The 22,280-nt window shown below is 48.4% G+C and overlaps 1 protein-coding gene across 1 annotated transcript in view; it reads left to right on the top strand.

Moving 5' to 3' along the window:
- LOC309569504 (NACHT, LRR and PYD domains-containing protein 12-like) overlaps nt 1-22,280 on the top strand; it is a gene marked incomplete at its 3' end in the record, with an annotated part of 123,024 nt that overhangs the window by 63,424 nt on the left and 37,320 nt on the right. The window contains exon 3 of the mRNA XM_082275369.1: nt 4,773-4,838. Coding sequence (XP_082131495.1) covers nt 4,773-4,838 — 66 coding nt within the window. The remainder of the gene's footprint in view (nt 1-4,772; nt 4,839-22,280) is intronic.

Here is a 22,280-nt window from a genome sequence, read left to right as displayed (position 1 = left end):
GTATTTTGTTGGCTTTGCTTGCAGCGGCTTGGCATTGCATGCCACTGTCAAGCCTGTTGTCCACTAGTACCCCCAGGTCCTTTTCCATCTTCGATTCACCCAGAGGTTTCCCCCCTAGTGAGTAGGGATGATCGAACGGTTCGGGTCGACCATCGGTTCGACCCGAACATTGGGTGTTCGAAATTCGGCCGAATTCCGAACTTTTTGCGGAAGTGGGCTTTAAAAGCCCGTGATTGGCCCAGAAACGTCAGTAAAAGCCAATGAGGGGGCAGGAGTCTGCTAGGAACGTGATTGGAGTGACTACAGGGACCAGAGGCCAATGAGGAGTGAATACACACCCAGTATATAACATAGCCCCGCCTAACCTATAGCACTGTAATACAGAGGCTTTGGAAGAGAGTGGAAGCATTTGTGTTTCTCCTGCTGTGCTAAACAACGTTTGCTGCATAGCCGATTGCTTGTAATGCTCCATATCAGCAGAAGAGCAGTCAGCTTACAGAAAGATTGTCGTTTGTGTAGTTAGAAATACAGCGATTGTGCGATTTGAGTTAGAAAAAATTTTTTTTTTAAAGGGACAGTGTCAGTTAGAAATTATCTTCTGTTGTATGGAGCTGTTCTTTTAGTGTGAGGAAAGGGATATGCAGTGTAGTTAGGGTTCTATATACCACTATAGTTAGATTCAATAATCTAGTTTTTGTAGGGATATTTTTAAGTGTCAGGGTTCCGTCTAGTGAGCACGTTGCACTGCTGATATATCTACAGCAGGTATACGTGCTTGCTAGTCAGCTATTGCGCAAAATACATTTCAGCGATACACACATCTGCTTTATTTAGCGACAACTTTGGGTCGCATAGCAGTGTTCGTCTTGCAGGTGATTTTCGCATCGCACAGTTGATAAAGCCTCAGTGACAACTATACATAAATTTAAAAAAAATAGATTATTTTTCTTAGAATTTCAGTAGCGCAGGGATGGTGTTACCCTCCTTTCATAAAGTGCAAATAAATAAAGTGCATAAATAATCCAAAACATCCAACTAAGAGTCCTTCAAAAGTCTTTGTTTTATGTAGTGCCAGAGCAATACACAGTGCCTTTAATGCAGGGTCATTGGTGTCAGTTATAGGAACCACCGTACAATGTCACCACCACCAGCTCTGGCACTACATAAACAAATACTTTTGAAGGACTCTGTTCTTGCTTAGTTGGATGTTTTGGATTATTTATGCAATTTATGCACTTTATTTATTTGCACTTTATGAAAGGAGGGTAACACCATCCCTGCGCTACTGAAATTCTAAGAAAAATAATCAGTTTTTTTTTTTATGAATTTTAATGTATGTGTAGTTGTCACTGAGGCTTTGGCAACTCTGCGCGGTGAAATTCACCTGAAACGCACACTGCTATGCGACCCAAAGTTGTCGCTAAATAAAGCAGATGTGTGTGATGCAGAGTAGCAAAGCCTTTTGCAGTGGACTTAAAGCCTCAGTGACAAGTTAACACCTGTTCTTGTTGTAAGCGTTAAGTCCACTGCAAAAGGCGTCACATACATCTGCTTTATTAGGAGCAAAAGAAAGGCGCGATTAAGCAAAAAAGTCATTTTTGAAGGTTTGGCATGCTATAATTCTGGTTCTGGACATGCTACAGAGCTGAAACTTCACAGGTACACTTTTTAGACAGGACCCTGAAGTGTCAGAGGGGGTGCCTAGTGAGAGGACCCCAGCGGTTCAGCCCTGAAGAGTTAAGTGTACAGCGTGCAGTGTACAGTGTTGAGAGTTGCAGTTGCACAAGCCATTACAAGGAGCTACCTCAGTCAGTGAAGGGCTAAAGGGCAGTGGCGTCTCCAGCTTTCATTTTTAGGGGGGGCACATGGGGGGCCAGGGACAAAAGTAGAGGGGCCAACTATAAAATGCAAATAGATAGATAGATAGATAGATAGATAGATAGATAGATAGATAGATAGATAGATAGATAGATAGATAGATAGATAGATAGATAGATAGATAGATAGCACTCCAGAGGTCTTGATACAAATTCACCTTTGTTTGATTTGTGCAATATACAATACACCTGTTCCTTGGGGGTCCTGTTCTGTCCTTGGGGGTCCTGTCCCTGGGGGCCGGTCCTGTCCTGTTCTGGGGGGTCCTGGACAGGACCCCCAGGAACAGGACAGGACCCCCCAAGGAACAGGACAGGACCCCCCAGGAACAGGATAGGACCCCCAAGGGACAGGACCCCCAAGGGACATGACCCCCCAGTAACAGGACAGGACCCCCAAGGACCAGGACAGGACCCCCAAGGAACAGGACCCCCCAGGAACAGGACAGGACCCCCAAGGACAGGACAGGACCCCCCAGGAACAGGACAGGACCCCCAAGGACAAGACCCCCAGGAACAGGACAGGACCCCCCAAGGAACAGGACCCCACAGGCACAGGACAGGACCCCCAAGGACAGGACCCCCCAAGGAACAGGACAGGACCCCCCAAGGAACAGGACAGGACCCCCCCAAGGAACAGGACCCCCCCAAGGAACAGGACCCCCAAGGACAGGACCCCCAGGAACATGACAGGACCCCCCAGGAACAGGACAGGACCCTCAGGAACAGGACAGGACCCCCAAGGACAGGACCCCCAAGGACAGGACCCCCAGGAACATGACAGGACCCCCAAGGACAGGACCCCCAGGAACATGACAGGACCCCCCAGGAACAGGACAGGACCCCCCAGGAACAGGACAGGACCCCCAAGGACAGGACAGGACCCCCAAGGACAGGACAGGACCCCCAGGAACAGGACAGGACCCCCAAGGACAGGACAGGACCCCCCAGGAAAAGGACAGGACCCCCCAGGAACAGTACAGGACCCCCAAGGACAGGACCCCCAGGAACATGACAGGACCCCCCAGGAACAGGACCCCCCAGGAACAGGACAGGACCCCCAAGGACAGGACCCCCAGGAACAGGACAGGACCCCCAAGAACAGGACAGGACCCCCAAGAACATGACAGGACCCCCCAGGAACAGGACCCCCCAGGAACAGGACAGGACCCCCAAGGACAGGACCCCCAGGAACAGGACAGGACCCTCAAGGACAGGACAGGACCCCCAAGAACAGGACAGGACCCCCAAGAACAGGACCCCCCAGGAACAGGACAGGACCCCCAAGGACAGGACAGGACCCCCAAGATCAGGACAGGACCCCCCAGGAACAGGACAGGACCCCCAAGGACAGGACAGGACCCCCAGGAAAATGACAGGACCCCCAAGGACAGGACCCCCCAAAGGACAAGACCCCCAGGAACATGACAGGACCCCCCCCAGGAACAGGACCCCCAAGGACAGGACCCCCAAGGACAAGACCCTCAGGAACAGGACAGGACCCCCCAGGAATAGGACAAGACCCCCACTGACCTAAATATATGTATTGGGATGATGCTGGTCGGTCCCGGCCTGCTCCATCCTCGACTTGTGTGTGCTGTGACTGTCCTCCTCTCCTCTGTTCTGTTGGCGCTGGCTCCCGGCCTCCCGCTTCTCCTCTTTCTTTCACACAGACACAGCGCAGGCGCCCGCTCTCCCTTTCAACGTATCCCCCGCGCACCGCGCTGTCTGTCTGAGCGAGTGGGCGGGCCTGACACGCCTCCATGGGGACGCCCTCCTGCTGTGTCGCCTGGCTGTCCTTCCTCCTCTAGCGCCGGTGTCGTGCAGGAAACCGGCGCCTGCGGCGGTGCGGCCGCTGGCCGGGACTACTTAACTTACAGTGCCTCATTTTTTTGGGGGGGGGATTGGGGGGGCCCACTGTCATTTTGGTGGGGCCGTGGCCCCCTCTGGCCCCACCCTAGTGACGCCACTGCTAAAGGGAGCTGTTCACCAGACTTTTGAGTTAAACAGAGTGTCAAGAGTCAAGTGTATTACAGTCCTGGATCTTCTAAGGTAACCAGAGTGTTAAAGTCGAAGTTCTAGCACAGTTCAGAAAAACAGTATCTTCAAGTGCCAGGAAGCGTTGGTCGGCCTTCAGCTGGTGTCAAGACAGCGCTAACAGGCCTTTTTCTGTAAGGAGTCCCAGTTAAACCTAGTTGAGCCAGAGGAGTATCCCACTCATTCCTTTCTCCCATCCCCATTACAAAATAAACAAAACAAACCAAAGATGCCGGAATGGTCATTGTCTCCAATCTCACACTGGGGTATTCAACTTAAAATGTGTTGGAAGTGTTACCGGTAACAATGGCAGACCCATATCAGGCCCAATGCCTGGAAAACCTGCTACATTGTATTTATAAAAAATTTTATTTTCTGTACCACCTTTTAAAATTCATAAATTATTAAAAGAAAATATAAAAAAAAATCTTACTCTGTATATCTTCCTTCCTAATTTACGATCTGCTGCATATAATATCCCTTGGGGGAAGCCCTGTAGTGTCCATTCATGGGCCCCATATTCTCTCACTTTTTTACACATCCTCTTTTTATATACACATATTTTTATTTTCTTATCGCATCATTTATCGCCTTTACCCATTCCCTGTATGTTGATGGTGTAGGAGCCAATCAACTCTGTGCAATCAATTTACAAGCCTGAAATAAGCATGTAGTCACTGCAATCTGTACAGTGAATGGTATTGTGTCTCCATCCATATGGCCTAGTATACATGGCATTGGGTCTAATCCAAGCTCTTCCCCAAATACAGAATTTACAGTACTAATCTTTTCCTCCCAGTATCTATATAATTTGGGGCACCTCCCCAATGACATTGATTTTAATGATTTCTTTCTCTATAGGTGAGGGTTTGGTGGCTCAGATTCTGCTGGATGAATTCGGACACTCCCTGACTCCGGAGCTGAAAGGTAATAAATGAAAAATATAACAATTTTCTCCAAAGCTCAGGTCTGGTGGTGTTATGTATTCCCTAAATTCAGACATCCCCCTTTAGGTCATACAATTTACATAACAAAACGTGTTAACCCTTTTCCTGCCTGAGATTTTACATTTTTTTGCATGTGTTACCACTTGCGGACCTGGCCATACCTGAATGACGGCTACAATATGGTCACCTAGTTCTGGAAGAGCATACAATGACGTCCTCCCCAACCTGCACTTCCCGCGTGCCCTCCGGACCCAGGGCATCAAGGATCAAGGTAAAGGGCCAATGACAGAGCTCCAATGATTGAGCGATCACTTGTAAACAAACTGGCGCATGTCTGGTTCGGCTCTCTCCTCTTCTTCTTCGTATCGGTACAGAGTGTGAGGAGAGGAGGGAGACTGCAGCAGTGCGACTGGGCTGGATCTGAAGTGCCCACAGTGCTCATCCATGTCTCATTCGTGCCCATATGTGCCCCATCCATTTCTGTCTTGGCCTCATTCATGCTCATCAATGCCTCATCAATGCCCATCTGTGACTCATCCGTGCCCACCCATGCCTCATCTGTGCTCATCCATATCTCATCCGTGCCCATCCATGCCTCATCTTTGCTCATCCATGCCACATCAGTGCTCATCCATGCCTCATCCATGCCTCATCAGTGCTCATCCATGCCACATCAGTGCTCTTCCATGCCACATCCATGCCACATCAGTGCTTATCCATGCCACATCAGTGCTAATCCATGCCACATCTATGCCACATCAGTGCTCATCCGTGCCACATCAGTGCACATCCATGCCACATCAGTGCACATCCATGCCATATCAGTGCTCATCCGTGCCACATCAGTGCTCATCCGTGCCACATCAGTGCTCATCTGTGCCACATCAGTGCTCATCCGTGCCACATCATTGCTCATCCATGCCTCATCCATGCCTCATCAGTGCTCATCCATGCCACATCAGTGCTCTTCCATGCCATATCCATGCCACATCAGTGCTTATCCATGCCACATCAGTGCTCATCCATGCCACATCTATGCCACATCAGTGCTCATCCGTGCCACATCAGTGCTCATCCATGCCATATCAGTGCTCATCCGTGCCACATCAGTGCTCATCCGTGCCACATCAGTGCTCATCCGTGCCACATCATACCACATCAGTGCTCATCTGTGCCACATCCATGCCACATCAGTGCTCATCCATGCCTCATCCGTGCAACATCAGTGCTCATCCATGCCACATTAGTGCTCATCCGTTGCATACATGTGGTATTGCCATACGAGGAGTAGCAGAATGTATTAAAAAATATATATATATAATTTTCTTTTCCCATTTCCAAAAACTTGTTGAAAAAATGACATGTTCAAAAGACTAATGCCCCGTACACACGTGCAGATTTACCTTTTCTATGTAGTGCAAGGGCCTGCCGGATTGCATACAAATTGAAAGTGTTTAGGTTTGACCTCATATTACATGGTTTTGGTAAGTCTGCAGACAAAAGTCTTCAGATAATCTGCACGTGTGTACGGGGCATTATTGTGCCTCCAAGATTGTGTTGGAGTGTTTTCTTTCCAAAATTGGGTCATTTTTTGGGCGTTTCCATTGTCCTTCAAAAGTGTGGCAGGTAGTCAAGAAATTAAATGTGGTGCCATACTCTGGAGGAGTAGCAGAATGTGTTTTGGGGTGTAGTTGCAAGTATGCAGATGCCATGTAAGAGAAATAACCTGTTTAATATGACACTTTTGTGGAAAAAAAATCTTCATTTTGCAAAGAATTGTGGGAAAAAATTACATTTTCAAAAAACTCGCCATGCCTTTTACTAAATACCTTGGAGTGTCTAATTTCCAAAAAGGGGTCATTTGGGGGATATTTGTACCGACCTGGCTTGTTGGTGTTTTAATAAATTAGATTGGCCGTCAGTACATCAGGTGAGATCAATTTTCAATGATTGGCACCATATCTTGTAGACTCTATAACCTTCACAAAGACCAAATAATATACACTGATTTTGGGTAATTTTACCAAAGATATGTAGCAGTATAAATTTTGGCCAACATTTATGAAGAAAAATGACTAATTTGCTAAATTTTATAACAGAAACAATGACCGAAACAATGAAAAATAAATTTTCTTTTCTCTATCGCTCATTGACAGACGTAGTCCTCGGTGATACAGCACCTTCGGGTTATGTTGCCTCCACAGGAGTAGGACTAGACAGGAAATAAAATGCTCTGGCCACACCCTAGGGGCAGTCCCCGAGGGTATATCCTCTCTCTCTCTGCCACAGCAAATCAGTTTTTTTCTGTCTAGTCAGGAGTAAGGACCTAGATACCTTGCTGGGATCTTCGGTCCTGGCAGGATTTTTTTCTTAAAAAGATTTTTTAGACAGCTTTTTTTCTCCAGAGTTCCTGTGAGATCTTCAAGCAAGAAAGCTGAACTGGGCGACGGGCTGGATGTTGAGATCCGGTGGTCACCACAGTTCAGCCTACGAGTGCGTGCAGGCCATAGCTCCGCGCTGGGTCGGCCGCGACATAGTCCCACTGGAGGGACTGACCCTGCGAGTTAAACGTCTCGCTGAAACGCCAAGGACCATGAGTCACGGCGTCCGTATTGGTCGACAGCCCTCCCGCCCCGGTGGAGAGGGGTACTGTCAGGAGTTGGTGCCCGCCTGGTTCCGGTATGGTGAGTAGTATGTTCCCCCTTTCCCCTGACGGGTCTTGTGGTGAACGTGGGCCCCTCTCTGTAATGGTAAGGATGGGTTCCCCTCTATCCTATAACATGGCACAGATCCCCCTACTTTGAGTGTGATTTTTATGTGCAAAAAGCCAGGAGGCTTGGTTTGGGAGCTGACAATCTAATTGTAAATATGTTAAAAGATTGTAATCAGTGGCAGTATGGGAATCTTACTGTGATAATATAAGTATCCTACCAGTCAGAAGCCACGGACATGTAGACTGCTTTCCAAGTCAAGTCTCCAGCAATAGCAGGCCTTCCGACGGCCATGCGGTCCGCCAGGGTCCGGTACCGCCGACCAGGCTAAATCCCCATGTAGAGAAGGTGTTGTGATGCTCTGCAGTCACGCCGCTATTCGGTACAACCGCCGCCATTGTTTGCTAGATCGCACAAGGCCGCCATTTTGGCGTAGCCTCGTGTCTCCAGCATGGGGGCGGCCATGTTTGAGGTGACCCAAACACCTCGTGGAGCTAGGGGAGGCGCCGGAAGGTGTGCAGAGGGGCGGAGCCGCCTCTTTTCTTCCCGGGCAGCCAGCCAAAAGACTTCCTGTTTGTAAAGACAGCGCTGTAACCTGTTGCAGTGAACTCTGAGCATCAAGTGGTGAGCCTGGGGGTCTATCTCTCTCTCTCTCGATCGATAGGGATCCCTAGCAGGTAACACTGAGGGGCTTTTGTGGCGCTGGGGGTCTGAAAAAAAAAAAAAAAAAAAAAGTTTTTTATTTAAGTTTGGATTGTATTTTCCGGGTAGTTACTGGAATAATCATGGACCCTGCCACACAAGTACCCCCACCTGTTTCCCTCGAGGGGGCCACGGGACCCGCCGGTGCACAGAGTATGGATGCATTTACAGCAATTTTGGAGTCTATGGTGGCTTGGGTGGAGGCGGCCTGTCAGGGACGGGGGTCAAGAAAGCGACCCGGCCTACCCCTATATTATCTGACACCTCTGACTCAGATTCAGAGACGGTCACTGCAGCTGCAGGTCCCTCTGCAAGGGCTGTTATCTCAGGTAAAGCTCCCTCAGACAGTGAGGAGGACGTTCATTCTTCCGCCATAATTCAGGAAGAAGCATTGGTGGATGCACTAGTTGTGGCGGTGCGGGAAACCTTAAGACTTGAGGTTTTACTGGCAGAGGCAACTGAAACAGAGATTCCCTTTGGTACTAACAAGCCCATCAAAACGGTGAAGGTTTTTCCTGTACCCAAGTGTTTTGGTAATAAAATTAAAGGAGAATGGGAGCATTCTAAGCGTACCTTTACTATTTCCAAGCGTATTGCTAGACGCTATCCGTTTGAGGAATCCCTCATTAAGAAATGGACGGTACCACCAGTGGTGGATCCACCTATTTCCAGGCTGAATAAAGCCACGGTTATCCCAGTGGATCGAAAGATGGAAGCGGAGTCCCGCACTATCTTCTCCCTGATAGGGTCAGCATTTAGACCAGTAATTGTTATTGGTCTAGTTTCCCAGACACTAACGGAATGGGCGAGATTGGTACGCCAAGACCTAAGGGGAAAAGATATCCCCCAGGGAACATCTGATTTGATGGAACAGATTATACAAGGGCTACAGTTTGTCTGTGACGCAGCCTTGGATGCTACCCCCCTATTAGGGCATGCATCTATGTCAGCGGTAATCCTCAGACGTGTGCTGTGGTTAAAATGCTGGTCAGCTGACCTAGGTTCCAAAAAGACCTTGACGAATCTCCCCTTTCAGGGGAATCGCCTATTTGGGGCCACCCTAGATGAAATTATTAAGGATGCCACTGGGGGCAAGAGCACTTTCTTGCCACAGGCTGCTAAAGCTAAGGGACCTCGCAACAAGCGAGGACCTTTCTTTACCGCCCATAAAGGGTTCGCACGCCCGGCTGGAACAAGCGGGAAAGGCAAGACTCCTCCAGGAGGGTTCAAGAAAGGCTGGTCGGACAAACAGAGGACCAACCCAGCCAAACCCGAAGCAAAGGAGTACACAGCCTGAAGGTGCGCCCCCACCCAGTTTGAGGGTGGGGGGACGTTTTCACCGGTATTCAGGACATTAGATCGAGCATCAACTACTACTACCGGTGCGATTCTTCCCTTCCAACATTTAAGTACTACAGGGAGCGGTAGTCACCGTTCCCTGAATAGATCTTTTCCTTTACCTTTTCCTAAGATTAGTCTCAATTCCCCACAGGAATCGGATCTGGTTGACCAGACAGGCCAAGAAGCCTCTAGCCGGGTGACTTCGGTCCCTGAGGTTCAACCAGAAAAGATCACCCTTCCTGATAACAATCAGGTATCTGATAAATGTGTGGGAACAGAAAACGACCAGACTTTCTCGGATGGTCGGGGCCAGATAGCTCTAGGGATGCCTGGTTCAGATCCAGTCAGCACCAGTGGTCCTAGAAATTCTAGGCTGGCCTCGTCAAGCCGGCCTGGCCGACTTGGACAGGCTAGTCGCAGACGTTCCGTGGGAACTTCGTCTCAGGGAGTGTCTGTGGTCTCAAGGACCAATTTACCATCGTGCTTTACAGTCGCTTGTTTTAATGGCCTGGCCATTGAGACCCAAGTACTGAAGGACAGAGGTTTGTCAGCTTCAGTCATTCCTACCCTTATTAAAGCAAGGAAAGCGACTTCCAGCAAGGTCTATTATCACACATGGAAGACTTATATTGCGTGGTGCGAATCTTTAGGATTTCCTCCACAGACCTATTCGGTGACTCGAATATTGGCTTTTTTGCAAAAAGGGGTTCAGCAGAAACTAGCCTTGAGCACCATCAAGGGTCAAGTTTCAGCATTAGCAATCTTCTTTCAGAAGCCTTTAGCTACCAAGTCCTTGGTGCGGAATTTCATCCAGGGGGTGCGGCACCTGGCTCCACCAGTCCGCGCGCCCTTACCGCCCTGGGATCTTAATTTGGTTTTGTCGGTTCTACAGAAACCTCCTTTTGAAAACATCAGGGAGATTCCCTTGCTTACTTTATCCCAGAAGGTGGCCTTCTTGGTGGCTATCACTTCTGCACGCAGGGTGTCAGAACTGGCTGCTTTATCATGCCAGTCCCCATACTTGGTGATTCATAGGGATAAGGTAGTACTCCATCCTAAGCCATCCTTTCTTCCTAAGGTGGTTTCAGATTTTCATCTGAATGAAGATATTGTACTACCTTCCTTGTGTCCTCAGCCCAATCATCATCGGGAACATGCGTTGCATTCCTTGGATGTGGTTCGGGCAATCAGGGTGTACCTGAAGGTTACGGAATCGTTCCGTAAGACGGATTCACTTTTTGTGATCACGGATGGCCCCAGAAAGGGGTTGCCTGCATCTGCCGCGACTATTGCCAAATGGATTAGACAGACGGTGGTACAGGCTTATTCTATTAAGGGTCAGAGTCCTCCGTTCCCTGTTAGGGCGCACTCCACTCGAGCGCTCAGTACTTCCTGGGCCTTTCGCCATCAGGCGTCAGTGGTCCAGGTATGTAAGGCGGCCACCTGGTCGTCGGTACATACCTTTACAAAATTTTATAAAATTGATGTGATGGCATCGGCGGATGCCTCATTTGGCCGCAAGGTTTTGCAGGCCGCAATTTGAGGAGACCGGTGGTCTACCTCGAGGGTTTTTTTCTGTTTGAAAATTTTTTTGTTGAGTCTCATCATTAAGGATGAGCATTGTAAACTTCTAGTTGGCACTGGTTGGGCCTTCTAGATTTGGATTTGATTTCCATTTTCCCACCCCTCATTTGTGATACTGCTCTGGGACGTCCCGAAGGTGCTGTATCACCGAGGACTACGTCTGTCAATGAGCGATAGAGAAAAATGGATTTTTGTAAAATCTTACCGTAAAATCCTTTTCTCTTAGCTCATTGACAGACGTCGTACCCGCCCCTCTGTTTTTGAGTTGGGTTGGGTTAAATTCTCTAAACACTGCTTTTGTGACATAACTGATTTGCTGTGGCAGAGAGAGAGAGGATATACCCTCGGGGACTGCCCCTAGGGTGTGGCCAGAGCATTTTATTTCCTGTCTAGTCCTACTCCTGTGGAGGCAACATAACCCGAAGGTGCTGTATCACCGAGGACTACGTCTGTCAATGAGCTAAGAGAAAAGGATTTTACGGTAAGATTTTACAAAAATCAATTTTTCAAAATATTTTTTTATTTATAGCGCAAAAAATAAAAAATATAGTGGTGATTAAATACCACCAAAAAGCATCTCTATGTGTGTGAAAAAAAGGACAAACATTTCATAAGGGTAAAGTGTTGCATGACTGAGTAATTGCCATTCAAAATGTGAGAGCACTGAAAGCTGAAAATTGGCCTGGTTAAGAAGGGGGTATAAAGCGCCCAGTGGGCAAGTGGTTAAAACGCATATTTTCAATTAAAAAACAAACTAACATTGCTTTTAGTACACATAACTGCAATATATTACTCAATTATAAAATATATCTGAAATATAAAATAATGAGCTTGCATTGAGTAAATAAATAGCCAACATGTCAAGCCTTGAAATGGCGTGCACCCCTGAAACGGCAACACACTTCATACCCACAACTGTTCATAGGTGGCGCTTTAAACATTTTTACAGGTCATCATCAGTTTAGAGTTCTCTGTTAAATGGCCCCAGAATTATTACTTTCACTCTGACATGTGTGGCAATATGTAACATGTGTAGCTCAGTCATTGTTTTCTTTCAATTAGTTTTTATGAAAGTTTGAACAAATTGCAGATGCACAATGTCAGTCATCATATTCATAAGAGGAACACGCAGGGTCCTCCAAATCAACATAGAGAGACCCAGAAGGGAAGAAAAAGGAAAAAGCATACATGAACTTTCCAGAGATTGCACATTTGCTATGTCCTTCCAATTATCGCTGGACAATAAACATCTCTTTCCTGCCTTACAAGTCTGATTATCAGGTGGATAGTGCTGGTTAGTAGCAAATGCCATATATATATATATATATATATATATATATATATATATATATATATATAGGTATAGACCCAGTAATTAGGTAACTGTAGACCTGGTAAGAGACCGAGTGTTATAATTCAGATAATTTGAAAATGGAGTCCCAATATCTCCACTTAGTTTGAAAAGGTTTCAAACTTTGATTATTGATTGCGACAAATTTCTCATAACAGTAGTGGTAATTAACCCTTCTGAGGGATGTGATAGTCAGCCTCGTTGCAATAAGAATATGGGACACTATAGTTTTGTACTGCATACGGAAGGAATCTGTTGTGAGACCTAACAAGTAGACATGTGCAGGTCATTTGGATCCGAATAAATTATTGACAAATTTTTCGATTCAAAATAAACTGTCACTAATGTAAAAATAAATGGTCACTACACTCACACTGACTGAACTATCACTAGATTCACTAAACTGATATTCTACACTGACAATAGAATGAGAATAGCACACTATAGCACACTAACTCTCTAGCAGCACTGAACAGAGCCCTGTTCTATCTCTCTCCACACCGATATCACACTGCAAATGGCTGCTATTAAAAGAATACTTTTGTAGTGTGGGGCGGGACTATGAGCAATGAGCCATCATGACAGCATCCAATCATGGCTCTGACAGTGCTCTGTGCCCTGACTGGGCAAAACTTTAATTGCTTCAGCCAATCAGGGCTTTCAATGCACTGATTGGAGGCGCAGTGCATTGTGGTAATTTGAAGGGCCTAACAAACAGTCGAACGCCTCGATAATTTGGGTGTTCGCTGAACGGGCAAACAGCCAATGTTCGGCCCGAACCATTCGCCAATCCCTAATCATATATTTATTATGTCCACATGCAATAAATTAATAATTCAGCATAAAGTGCCCAGTGCTCCAAAAATATAAAATTGCTCCAGTGCAAAAAGGGTGCTCCTCAAAAAAAAATATATATGTATGGCCTCTTACCAGACAGGGGAGATCTCAAGTTATAGAGATCAAATGTGCTAAGAATCTCTAGAATAGCCAACGCTCTCACCATCAAGCATCCGGGTAGCTCGGTGACCCCATCAGTAAGATGCAGCCATGGTGTCCCCACAACAAAAGTATACCTCCAATCCTTTACACCCAAGTATTCAGCAAGCTAATGCATTAGGCACAGAAAAGGAGAAGTCACATAGTGTAATATTGCAGAGGAAGTTTTGCTTAATAAAAAAGAAAAAATGCACTTACACTTATCAAGAAAAACAAATGCAGTAAACACCAGTCCCCAATCCCAGATGACGCTGTCAGGGTGCAAGGAAACCAGACCACATGAAGATGCAAGTAAAATAAAACAGTTTATTAGGGCAACAGCAATAAATGCACAGCAAGAGTAAGGAGCGAAATCAGGAACAGCTGGGGTCAAGTCCAGAGCGGGTAGTCATCCAAGCCCGGATCGATTCTAGAAGCGGTAGTCATCCAAGCCGGGGTCGAGTTCAGTAACGGGTAGTCTGCCAATGCCGGATCGTCTGCTGATGTGGGGTCGACTGCCGATGTGGGGTCGAGAGCCAGGAAAGTCATCAGCCAAGCCAGGTCATGTACGGAGCAACATGGAGAACAGAAGACTGCTAGTAGAGATGCACCTTGGAGCACAAACACAAGGGCAAGGACTGCAAGCTATCAGGTGATATATATTGTCAGGTGTGCAACATCATCACTGAGCGACGCCCAGACAGCAGGCAAGTGATTATGGATTTAAAAGAGACAGCAGTCTGCACATGTCCAAGATGGTTGCCAACAGGAATGCAAGGTAAGACCTTGACCAGTGGCGGCCGTTGTATTGAGGGCACAGGGACGCCGCCCCCCCCATCCATGCGTCCAGCCCCCTAATCTGCATGCAGGGCGCTGGAAGCATGGAGCTTAATGGGTTTTTTTTTTTAAATCACCTGATTAGAGCCAGAGGCTCTAATAGGGTGATGCAAAGGGTGGAGCCGGGGCGCAGAGCAGTGCGCCCCAAGCCCACCCATTGTGTGACAATAGCGAATGAAAATTCACTATTGTCACACTGATCCTCCTCCTGGCCAATCAGGAAGCGCGTCCGATATGCGCTTCCTGATTGGCCGCAAGGCAAACCCCATGCCATTGGCCAAGGAGGAGGTGGGAGCGGGAGGACTGGAGGAGACGCGCCGCCGGGACTGAGGAGAAGCCGCCCGCCGCTGCTGCTCCAGGTAAGTAAGGGGGCACGCACACTGATCTCTGCATTGGGGGAATGCATGTTGGTCACTGCATTGAAGGGGGCATGTACGCTGGTCACTGCATTGGGGGAATGTACACTGGTCACTGCATTGGGGTAATGTATGCTGGTCACTGCATTGGGGGAATGTATGCTGGTCACTGCATTGGGGGCATGTATGCTGGTCACTGCATTGGGGGCATGTATGCTGGTCACTGCATTGGGGGCATGTGTGCTGGTCACTGCATTGGGGTAATGTATGCTGGTCACTGCATTGGGGGAATGTATGCTGGTCACTGCATTGAAGGGGGCACGCACGCTGATCTCTGCATTGAAGGGGGCATGTACGCTGGTCACTGCATTGAAGGGGGCATGTACGCTGGTCACTGCATTGAAGGGGGCATGTACGCTGGTCTCTGCATTGAAGGGGGCATGTACGCTGGTCACTGCATTTGAAGGTGGCATGTACGCTGGTCACTGCATTGAAGGGGGCATGTACGCTGGTCACTCCATGGAAAGGGGGCATGCTGGTCACTGTGCATTGAAAGGGGGCATGCTGGTCACTCTGCATTGAAAAGGGGCATGCTGGTCTCTCTGCATTGAAAAGGGGCACGCTGGTCTCTCTGCATTGAAAGGGGGCATGCTGGTCACTGTGCATTGAAAGGGGGCACGCTGGTCTCTCTGCATTGAAAAGGGGCACACTATACCTTAATTACTGAAGGCCCCTTTCACACTTTTGCGACCTCAAAGTCACGCAATTTTTTACAGCGTTTTTTGCCGCAAAGCAAAGCAATGGCTATTACATTTTTCTGTTTGCGCCCCCCCCCCCCCAAAAAAATTTTTTTAGCACCAGCTGCCACTGACCTTGACAGTACCCTCGCCTCAACGCCCCTCTGTGGAGCCCAGACAAAGTCTTTTGATGACGAAACGTTGGCGACTCCAGACGTAACGTCCACACGCCCCCTTACGGAGTCGGCCTCCTTTACTGCTGTAAATGCTGTTTGGATATACGCGGGACGCCGCGACTGAACCCTTCAGCTGTTTGCTTTATGTGCCTGCATTTATCTTCTACATTGTGAGTAGTGTTGAGCGAACACGGACTGTATTATTCGTGTTCGTACCGAATAATTGGATTTTTTGTACCCGAACACGGACACGGACACTTTACTGTATGTTCGGGTAAAAATCCGTGTTCGGTCGTTTTATTTCCGGGTTTTGCATGCTTTGGCGCTCTTTTCATGGCGGGCTTTCAACAGCCAATCAACAATCGTTTAACTGGTGTGCCTTAAGCCATCCCAGCCATGCCTGCAAATGTCTCAGTAGCTGTGATTGGCCGTCTGAAGCATGTGACCAAGTCTTTATAAGTTCGAGGCAGCCGCAGCGGCGTCATTATGCTGCTTAGATTCAGGGACAGAGCACACATCAACGTGCTGGCTGCTGATTAGGGAAAGATAGGCAGGAAAAAACCATTTGTGTCCGGATAGAATTGAGGGACAGGTCGGAGTGTTTAGGCAGGGCGAGTTGTAGGCATTTTAGGGATAGAGTCTGCTGAATTATAGGGTCAGTGTCTTCTACAAACTACAATCGATATTGCTGTGTGGGGGGTGGGGTGAATCTGCACTCAATCCTGATCTACGATCTCTTCTCAATCCTGTTAGGGACAGAGTCTGCTGAATTTTAGGGAAACTGTGTTCTACAAACTACAATCGATATTGCTGTGTGGTGTGGGATTGGAGATAGGCAGGTGTCAGTGATCCACATCCATTTTTCTGTGTGTGAGCTGCAGTGAACACAATCTTTTTGGGCTGCAGTGAACACAATCTTTTTGGGCTGCAGTGAACACAATCTTTTTGGGCTGCAGTGAACACAATCTTTTTGGGCTGCAGTGAACACAATCTTTTTGGGCTGCAGTGAACACAATCTTTTTGGGGTGCAGTGAACAAAATCTTTTTGGGGTGCAGTGAACACAATCCTTTTTGGTGTGCAGTGAACACAATCTTTGTGGGGTGCAGTGAACAAAATCCTTTGTGGGGTGCAGTGAACACAATCTTTTTGGGGTGCAGTGAACAAAATCCTTTTTGGGGTGCAGTGAACAACATCCTTTTTGGGGTGCAGTGAACACAATCTTTTTGGGGTGCAGTGAACAAAATCCTTTGTGGGGTGCAGTGAACACAATCTTTTTGGGGTGCAGTGAACACAATCTTTTTGGGGTGGAGTGAACAACATCCTTTTTGGGGTGCAGTGAACAAAATCCTTTTTGGGGTGCAGTGAACAAAATCATTTTTGGGGTGCAGTGAACACAATCTTTTTGGGGTGCAGTGAACACAATCTTTGTGGGGTGCAGTGAACACAATCTTTTTGGGGTGGAGTGAACAACATCCTTTTTGGGGTGCAGTGAACAACATCCTTTTTGGGGTGCAGTGAACACAATCTTTTTGGGGTGCAGTGAACACAATCTTTGTGGGGTACAGTGAACAGAATCTTTGTGGGGTGCAGTGAACACAATCTTTGGGGGGTACAGTGAACACAATCTTTGTGAGGTGCAGTGAACACAATCTTTGTGGGGTGCAGTGAACACAATCATTGTGGGGTGCAGTGAACTCAATCTTTGTGGGGTACAGTGAACACAATCTCATACTTCTGAAGGTTTGAGGGTGCTGCCTGTTCCATACTCCCCCTACTCCTCATCTAGCCTTTTAGGGGTACAAACAATAGTAATTGGGGCCTAGTGTGGTTGTGTACGTGTGATATACATACACTTTTTTGGGATCATATTTTCTATTCCGCTATTTAATCAAAAACCTTTGGGGATCAGTTAAATTGGGGGATAGTCTGTGTTGGTACGTGTGAGAGAGATCCACCTTTCCAAGTTGTTGGGGTTCATCTCATACTTCTGAAGGTTTGAGGGTGCTGCCTGTTCCATACTCCCCCTACTCCTAGCCTTTTAGGGGTACAAACAATAGTAATTGGGGCCTAGTGTGGTTGTGTACGTGTGATATACATACACTTTTTTGGGATCATATTTTCTATTCCGCTATTTAATCAAAAACCTTTGGGGATCAGTTAAATTGGGGGATAGTCTGTGTTGGTACGTGTGAGAGAGATCCACCTTTCCAAGTTGTTGGGGTTCATCTCATACTTCTGAAGGTTTGAGGGTGCTGCCTGTTCCATACTCCCCCTACTCCTAGCCTTTTAGGGGTACAAACAATAGTAATTGGGGCCTAGTGTGGTTGTGTACGTGTGATATACATACACTTTTTTGGGATCATATTTTCTATTCCGCTATTTAATCAAAAACCTTTGGGGATCAGTTAAATTGGGGGATAGTCTGTGTTGGTACGTGTGAGAGAGATCCACCTTTCCAAGTTGTTGGGGTTCATCTCATACTTCTGAAGGTTTGAGGGTGCTGCCTGTTCCATACTCCCCCTACTCCTAGCCTTTTAGGGGTACAAACAATAGTAATTGGGGCCTAGTGTGGTTGTGTACGTGTGATATACATACACTTTTTTGGGATCATATTTTCTATTCCGCTATTTAATCAAAAACCTTTGGGGATCAGTTAAATTGGGGGATAGTCTGTGTTGGTACGTGTGAGAGAGATCCACCTTTCCAAGTTGTTGGGGTTCATCTCATACTTCTGAAGGTTTGAGGGTGCTGCCTGTTCCATACTCCCCCTACTCCTAGCCTTTTAGGGGTACAAACAATAGTAATTGGGGCCTAGTGTGGTTGTGTACGTGTGATATACATACACTTTTTTGGGATCATATTTTCTATTCCGCTATTTAATCAAAAACCTCTGGGGATCAGTTAAATTGGGGGATAGTCTGTGTTGGTACGTGTGAGAGAGATCCACCTTTCCAAGTTGTTGGGGTTCATCTCATACTTCTGAAGGTTTGAGGGTGCTGCCTGTTCCATACTCCCCCTACTCCTAGCCTTTTAGGGGTACAAACAATAGTAATTGGGGCCTAGTGTGGTTGTGTACGTGCGAGATACATACACTTTTTTTGATCATATTTCCTATTCCGCTATTCAATAAAAACCTTTGAGGATCAATTGAATTGCGGGATAGTCTGTGTCGGTACGTGTGAGAGAGATCCACCTTTCCAAGTTGTTGGGGTTCATCTCATACTTCTGAAGGTTTGAGGGTGCTGCCTGTTCCATACCCCCCCTACTCCTCATCTAGCCTTTTAGGGGTACAAACAATAGTAATTGGGGCCTAGTGTGGTTGTGTACGTGCGAGATACATACACTTTTTTTGATCATATTTCCTATTCCGCTATTCAATAAAAACCTTTGAGGATCAATTGAATTGCGGGATAGTCTGTGTCGGTACGTGTGAGAGAGATCCACCTTTCCAAGTTGTTGGGGTTCATCTCATACTTCTGAAGGTTTGAGGGTGCTGCCTGTTCCATACTCCCCCTACTCCTCATCTAGCCTTTTAGGGGTACAAACAATAGTAATTGGGGCCTAGTGTGGTTGTGTACGTGTGATATACATACACTTTTTTTGGATCATATTTTCTATTCCGCTATTCAATAAAAACCTTTCTAGGGCAAGATCTTAAATTACAGAAATATGAGGAGACCGTCAAATAAGGGCCGTGGCCTGGGTCGTGGTGCTGCTGGTAGAGCTCCTGTTGCAAGGAGAGGACATGGTCGATCTGTGCCAGCTACACGCACAAGTGAAACACCTTCCTCAAGTGTGAGTAGGCGACAGAACCTGCATCAGTATTTGGTAGGGCATCAAACGCCCCTAGAAGTGATGAGGCCAGAACAAGTTGAGGCGATAGTAGATTGGTTTGCTGCTGACAGTGCCTCCAGTTCCTTCACATTGTCTCCCACCCAGTCTACTGCAGAAAGGTCAGAGTTGGCACCTGCAGCCAATGTCCAACCGTCTTTCACCTCACCCCCTTGCAAATCAGGCCAGCAGTCTGAGCCCCAAGCCATACAGCAGTCTCTTATTCTTTTTGAGGACTCTGTCAGCAGGGTTTCCCAGGGCCATCCACCTAGCCCTGCCCCAGAAGTGGAAGAGATTGAGTGCAGCGATGCCCAACCACTTATTTCTCAAGATGAGTACATGCAAGGATCATCGCAGCACGTCTCCGATGATGACGAAACGCAGGTGCCAACTGCTGCGGCGTTCAGCATTGTGGAGACCGACAAGGAGGGCAGGGGTGAAGACTGGGTGGAAGATGATGTGGAGGACGATGAGGTCCTCGACCCCACATGGAATGAACGTCATGCAGGTGACCTGAGTAGTTTGGAGGAAGAGGCGGTGGTCGCACAGAGCCACCAGCACAGCAGAAGAGGGAGCAGGGTGCAGAAGCGGAGCGGCCGTGCCCTAGACACTACGCCCGCTACTGCCCAACGCAGCAAGGGAACGAGCGCACCAAAGTCAGCTCAAAGGAGTTCTCTAGCGTGGAAGTTCTTTAGAAAATGTGCTGATGACAGGACACGAGTGGTTTGCACCCTGTGCAATCAGAGCTTGAAGCGAGGCATGAACCTTCTCAACCTGAGCACAACCTGCATGATCAGGCATCTAAGTGCAAAGCACGAGCTGCAGTGGAGTACACACCTTCAAAACCAAGAAACGTCTCTGGCTCATCCTGCTTCCTCTTCTGCTGCAGTCTCGGCCGCTCCAGCCACATCTGTAGTGATACCGGCACCTGCCACCCCGCAAACAGACGATCTGTCAGCAACACCACCACCTGGGTCACCAACAACCATCTCCACAATGTCCCGTGGAAGCGTTCAGCTTTCCATCTCCCAAACACTTGAGAGGAAGAGGAAGTACCCCCCTACCCACCCGCGATCCCTGGCCCTGAATGCCAGCATTTCAAAATTATTGGCCTTTGAAATGCTGTCATTCCGTCTGGTGGAGACGCACAGTTTTAAAAACCTTATGTCGGTGGCTGTCCCACAGTACGTCGTGCCCAGCCGCCACTACTTTTCCAGGCAAGCCATCCCTTCCCTGCACAACCAAGTGGGGGAAAATATCAGGTGTGCACTGCGCAACGCCATCTGTGCCAAGGTCCACCTAACTACGGATACGTGGACCAGTAAGCACGGTCAGGGGCATTATATCTCCCTAACGGCACACTGGGTAAATGCAGTGGCGGATGGGCCTGAGGCGGATAGCAATTTGGCGCATGTCCTTCCACCACCGAGGATTGCAGGGCGCTTCAGTTTGCCTCCTGTTCGTAACTCCTCCTACTCCGCTTCCTCATCCTCTACCGCCTCCTCATCCGGACAGCGTAACACCTTCACCACCAACTTCAGCACGGCCAGGGGTAAACGACAGCAGGCAGTTTTACAACTTGCCTGTTTGGGGGACAAACCACACACCGCGCAGGAGTTGTGGAGGAGCATGGAACAGCAGACAAATGAGTGGTTGCTGCCAGCGAGCCTCAAGCCCGGCCTGGTGGTGTGTGATAACGGGCGAAATCTCATAGCAGCTCTGGGCCTAGCCGGTTTGACGCACATCCCTTGCCTGGCGCATGTGCTGAATTTGGTGGTGCAGAGGTTCCTTAAAAACTACCCCGATATGTCAGAGCTGCTGCAGAAAGTGCGGGCCGTCTGTGCGCACTTTCGGCGTTCTCACCCTGCTGCTGCTCGCCTGGCAGCGCTGCAGCGTAACTTCGGCCTTCCCGCTCACCGCCTCATATGTGACGTGCCCACAAGGTGGAACTCCACCTTGCACATGCTGGAAAGACTGTGCGAGCAGCAGCAGGCCATAGTGGAGTTTCAGCTGCAGCACGCACGCGTGAGTCGCTCTGCGGAACAGCACCACTTCACCACCAATAACTGGGCCTCCATGCGAGACCTGTGTGCCTTGTTGCGCTGTTTTGAGTACTCCACCAACATGGCCAGTGGCAATGACGCCGTTCTCAGCTTAACTATCCCACTTCTATGCCTCCTTGAAAAAACAATTCGGGCGATGATGGAAGAGGATGTGGCACAGGATGAGGAGGAGGAGGAGGATGAAGAGGTAACATTTCCAAGGCTTTCAGGGCAGTCATTCGCAAGGGGCTCCGAGGGTGGGTTCCTGCACACGCAAACGCCAGGGACGCAATTGTCCAGCAGGGGCACAGTTCTGGAGGATGAGGAGGATGAGGAGGAGGAGGAGCTGGAGGAGGAGATGGAACCATGTTCACAGCAGGGTGGCACCCAGGCCAGCTCATGGCCATCACTGGTGCGTGGCTGGGGGGATACAGAGGACACGGACGATACACCTCCCACAGAGGACAGCCTTTCGTCGCCTCTGGGCAGCCTGGCACACATGAGCGATTACATGCTGCAGTGTCTCCACAACGACCGCCGAGTTGCCCACATTCTAACTTGTGCTGATTACTGGGTGGCCACGCTGCTGGATCCCCGTTACAAGGACAACGTACCGTCCTTAATTCACTCACTGGAGCGCGATCGCAAGATGCGCGAGTACAAGCGCACGCTGGTAGACGCCATGCTGCTGGCATTCCCATCTGACAGCGGGGCCACAGTGGAAGCACAAGGCAGAGGAGGAGGAGGAGGAGGTCGCCAACGCAACCAGGGCACCGCC

This window comes from Pelophylax lessonae, assembly GCF_965119305.1.
Source record: "Pelophylax lessonae genome assembly, chromosome: 13".
Classification (NCBI taxonomy): domain Eukaryota; kingdom Metazoa; phylum Chordata; class Amphibia; order Anura; family Ranidae; genus Pelophylax; species Pelophylax lessonae.
This window is presented reverse-complemented; position numbering and strand designations above follow the sequence as displayed.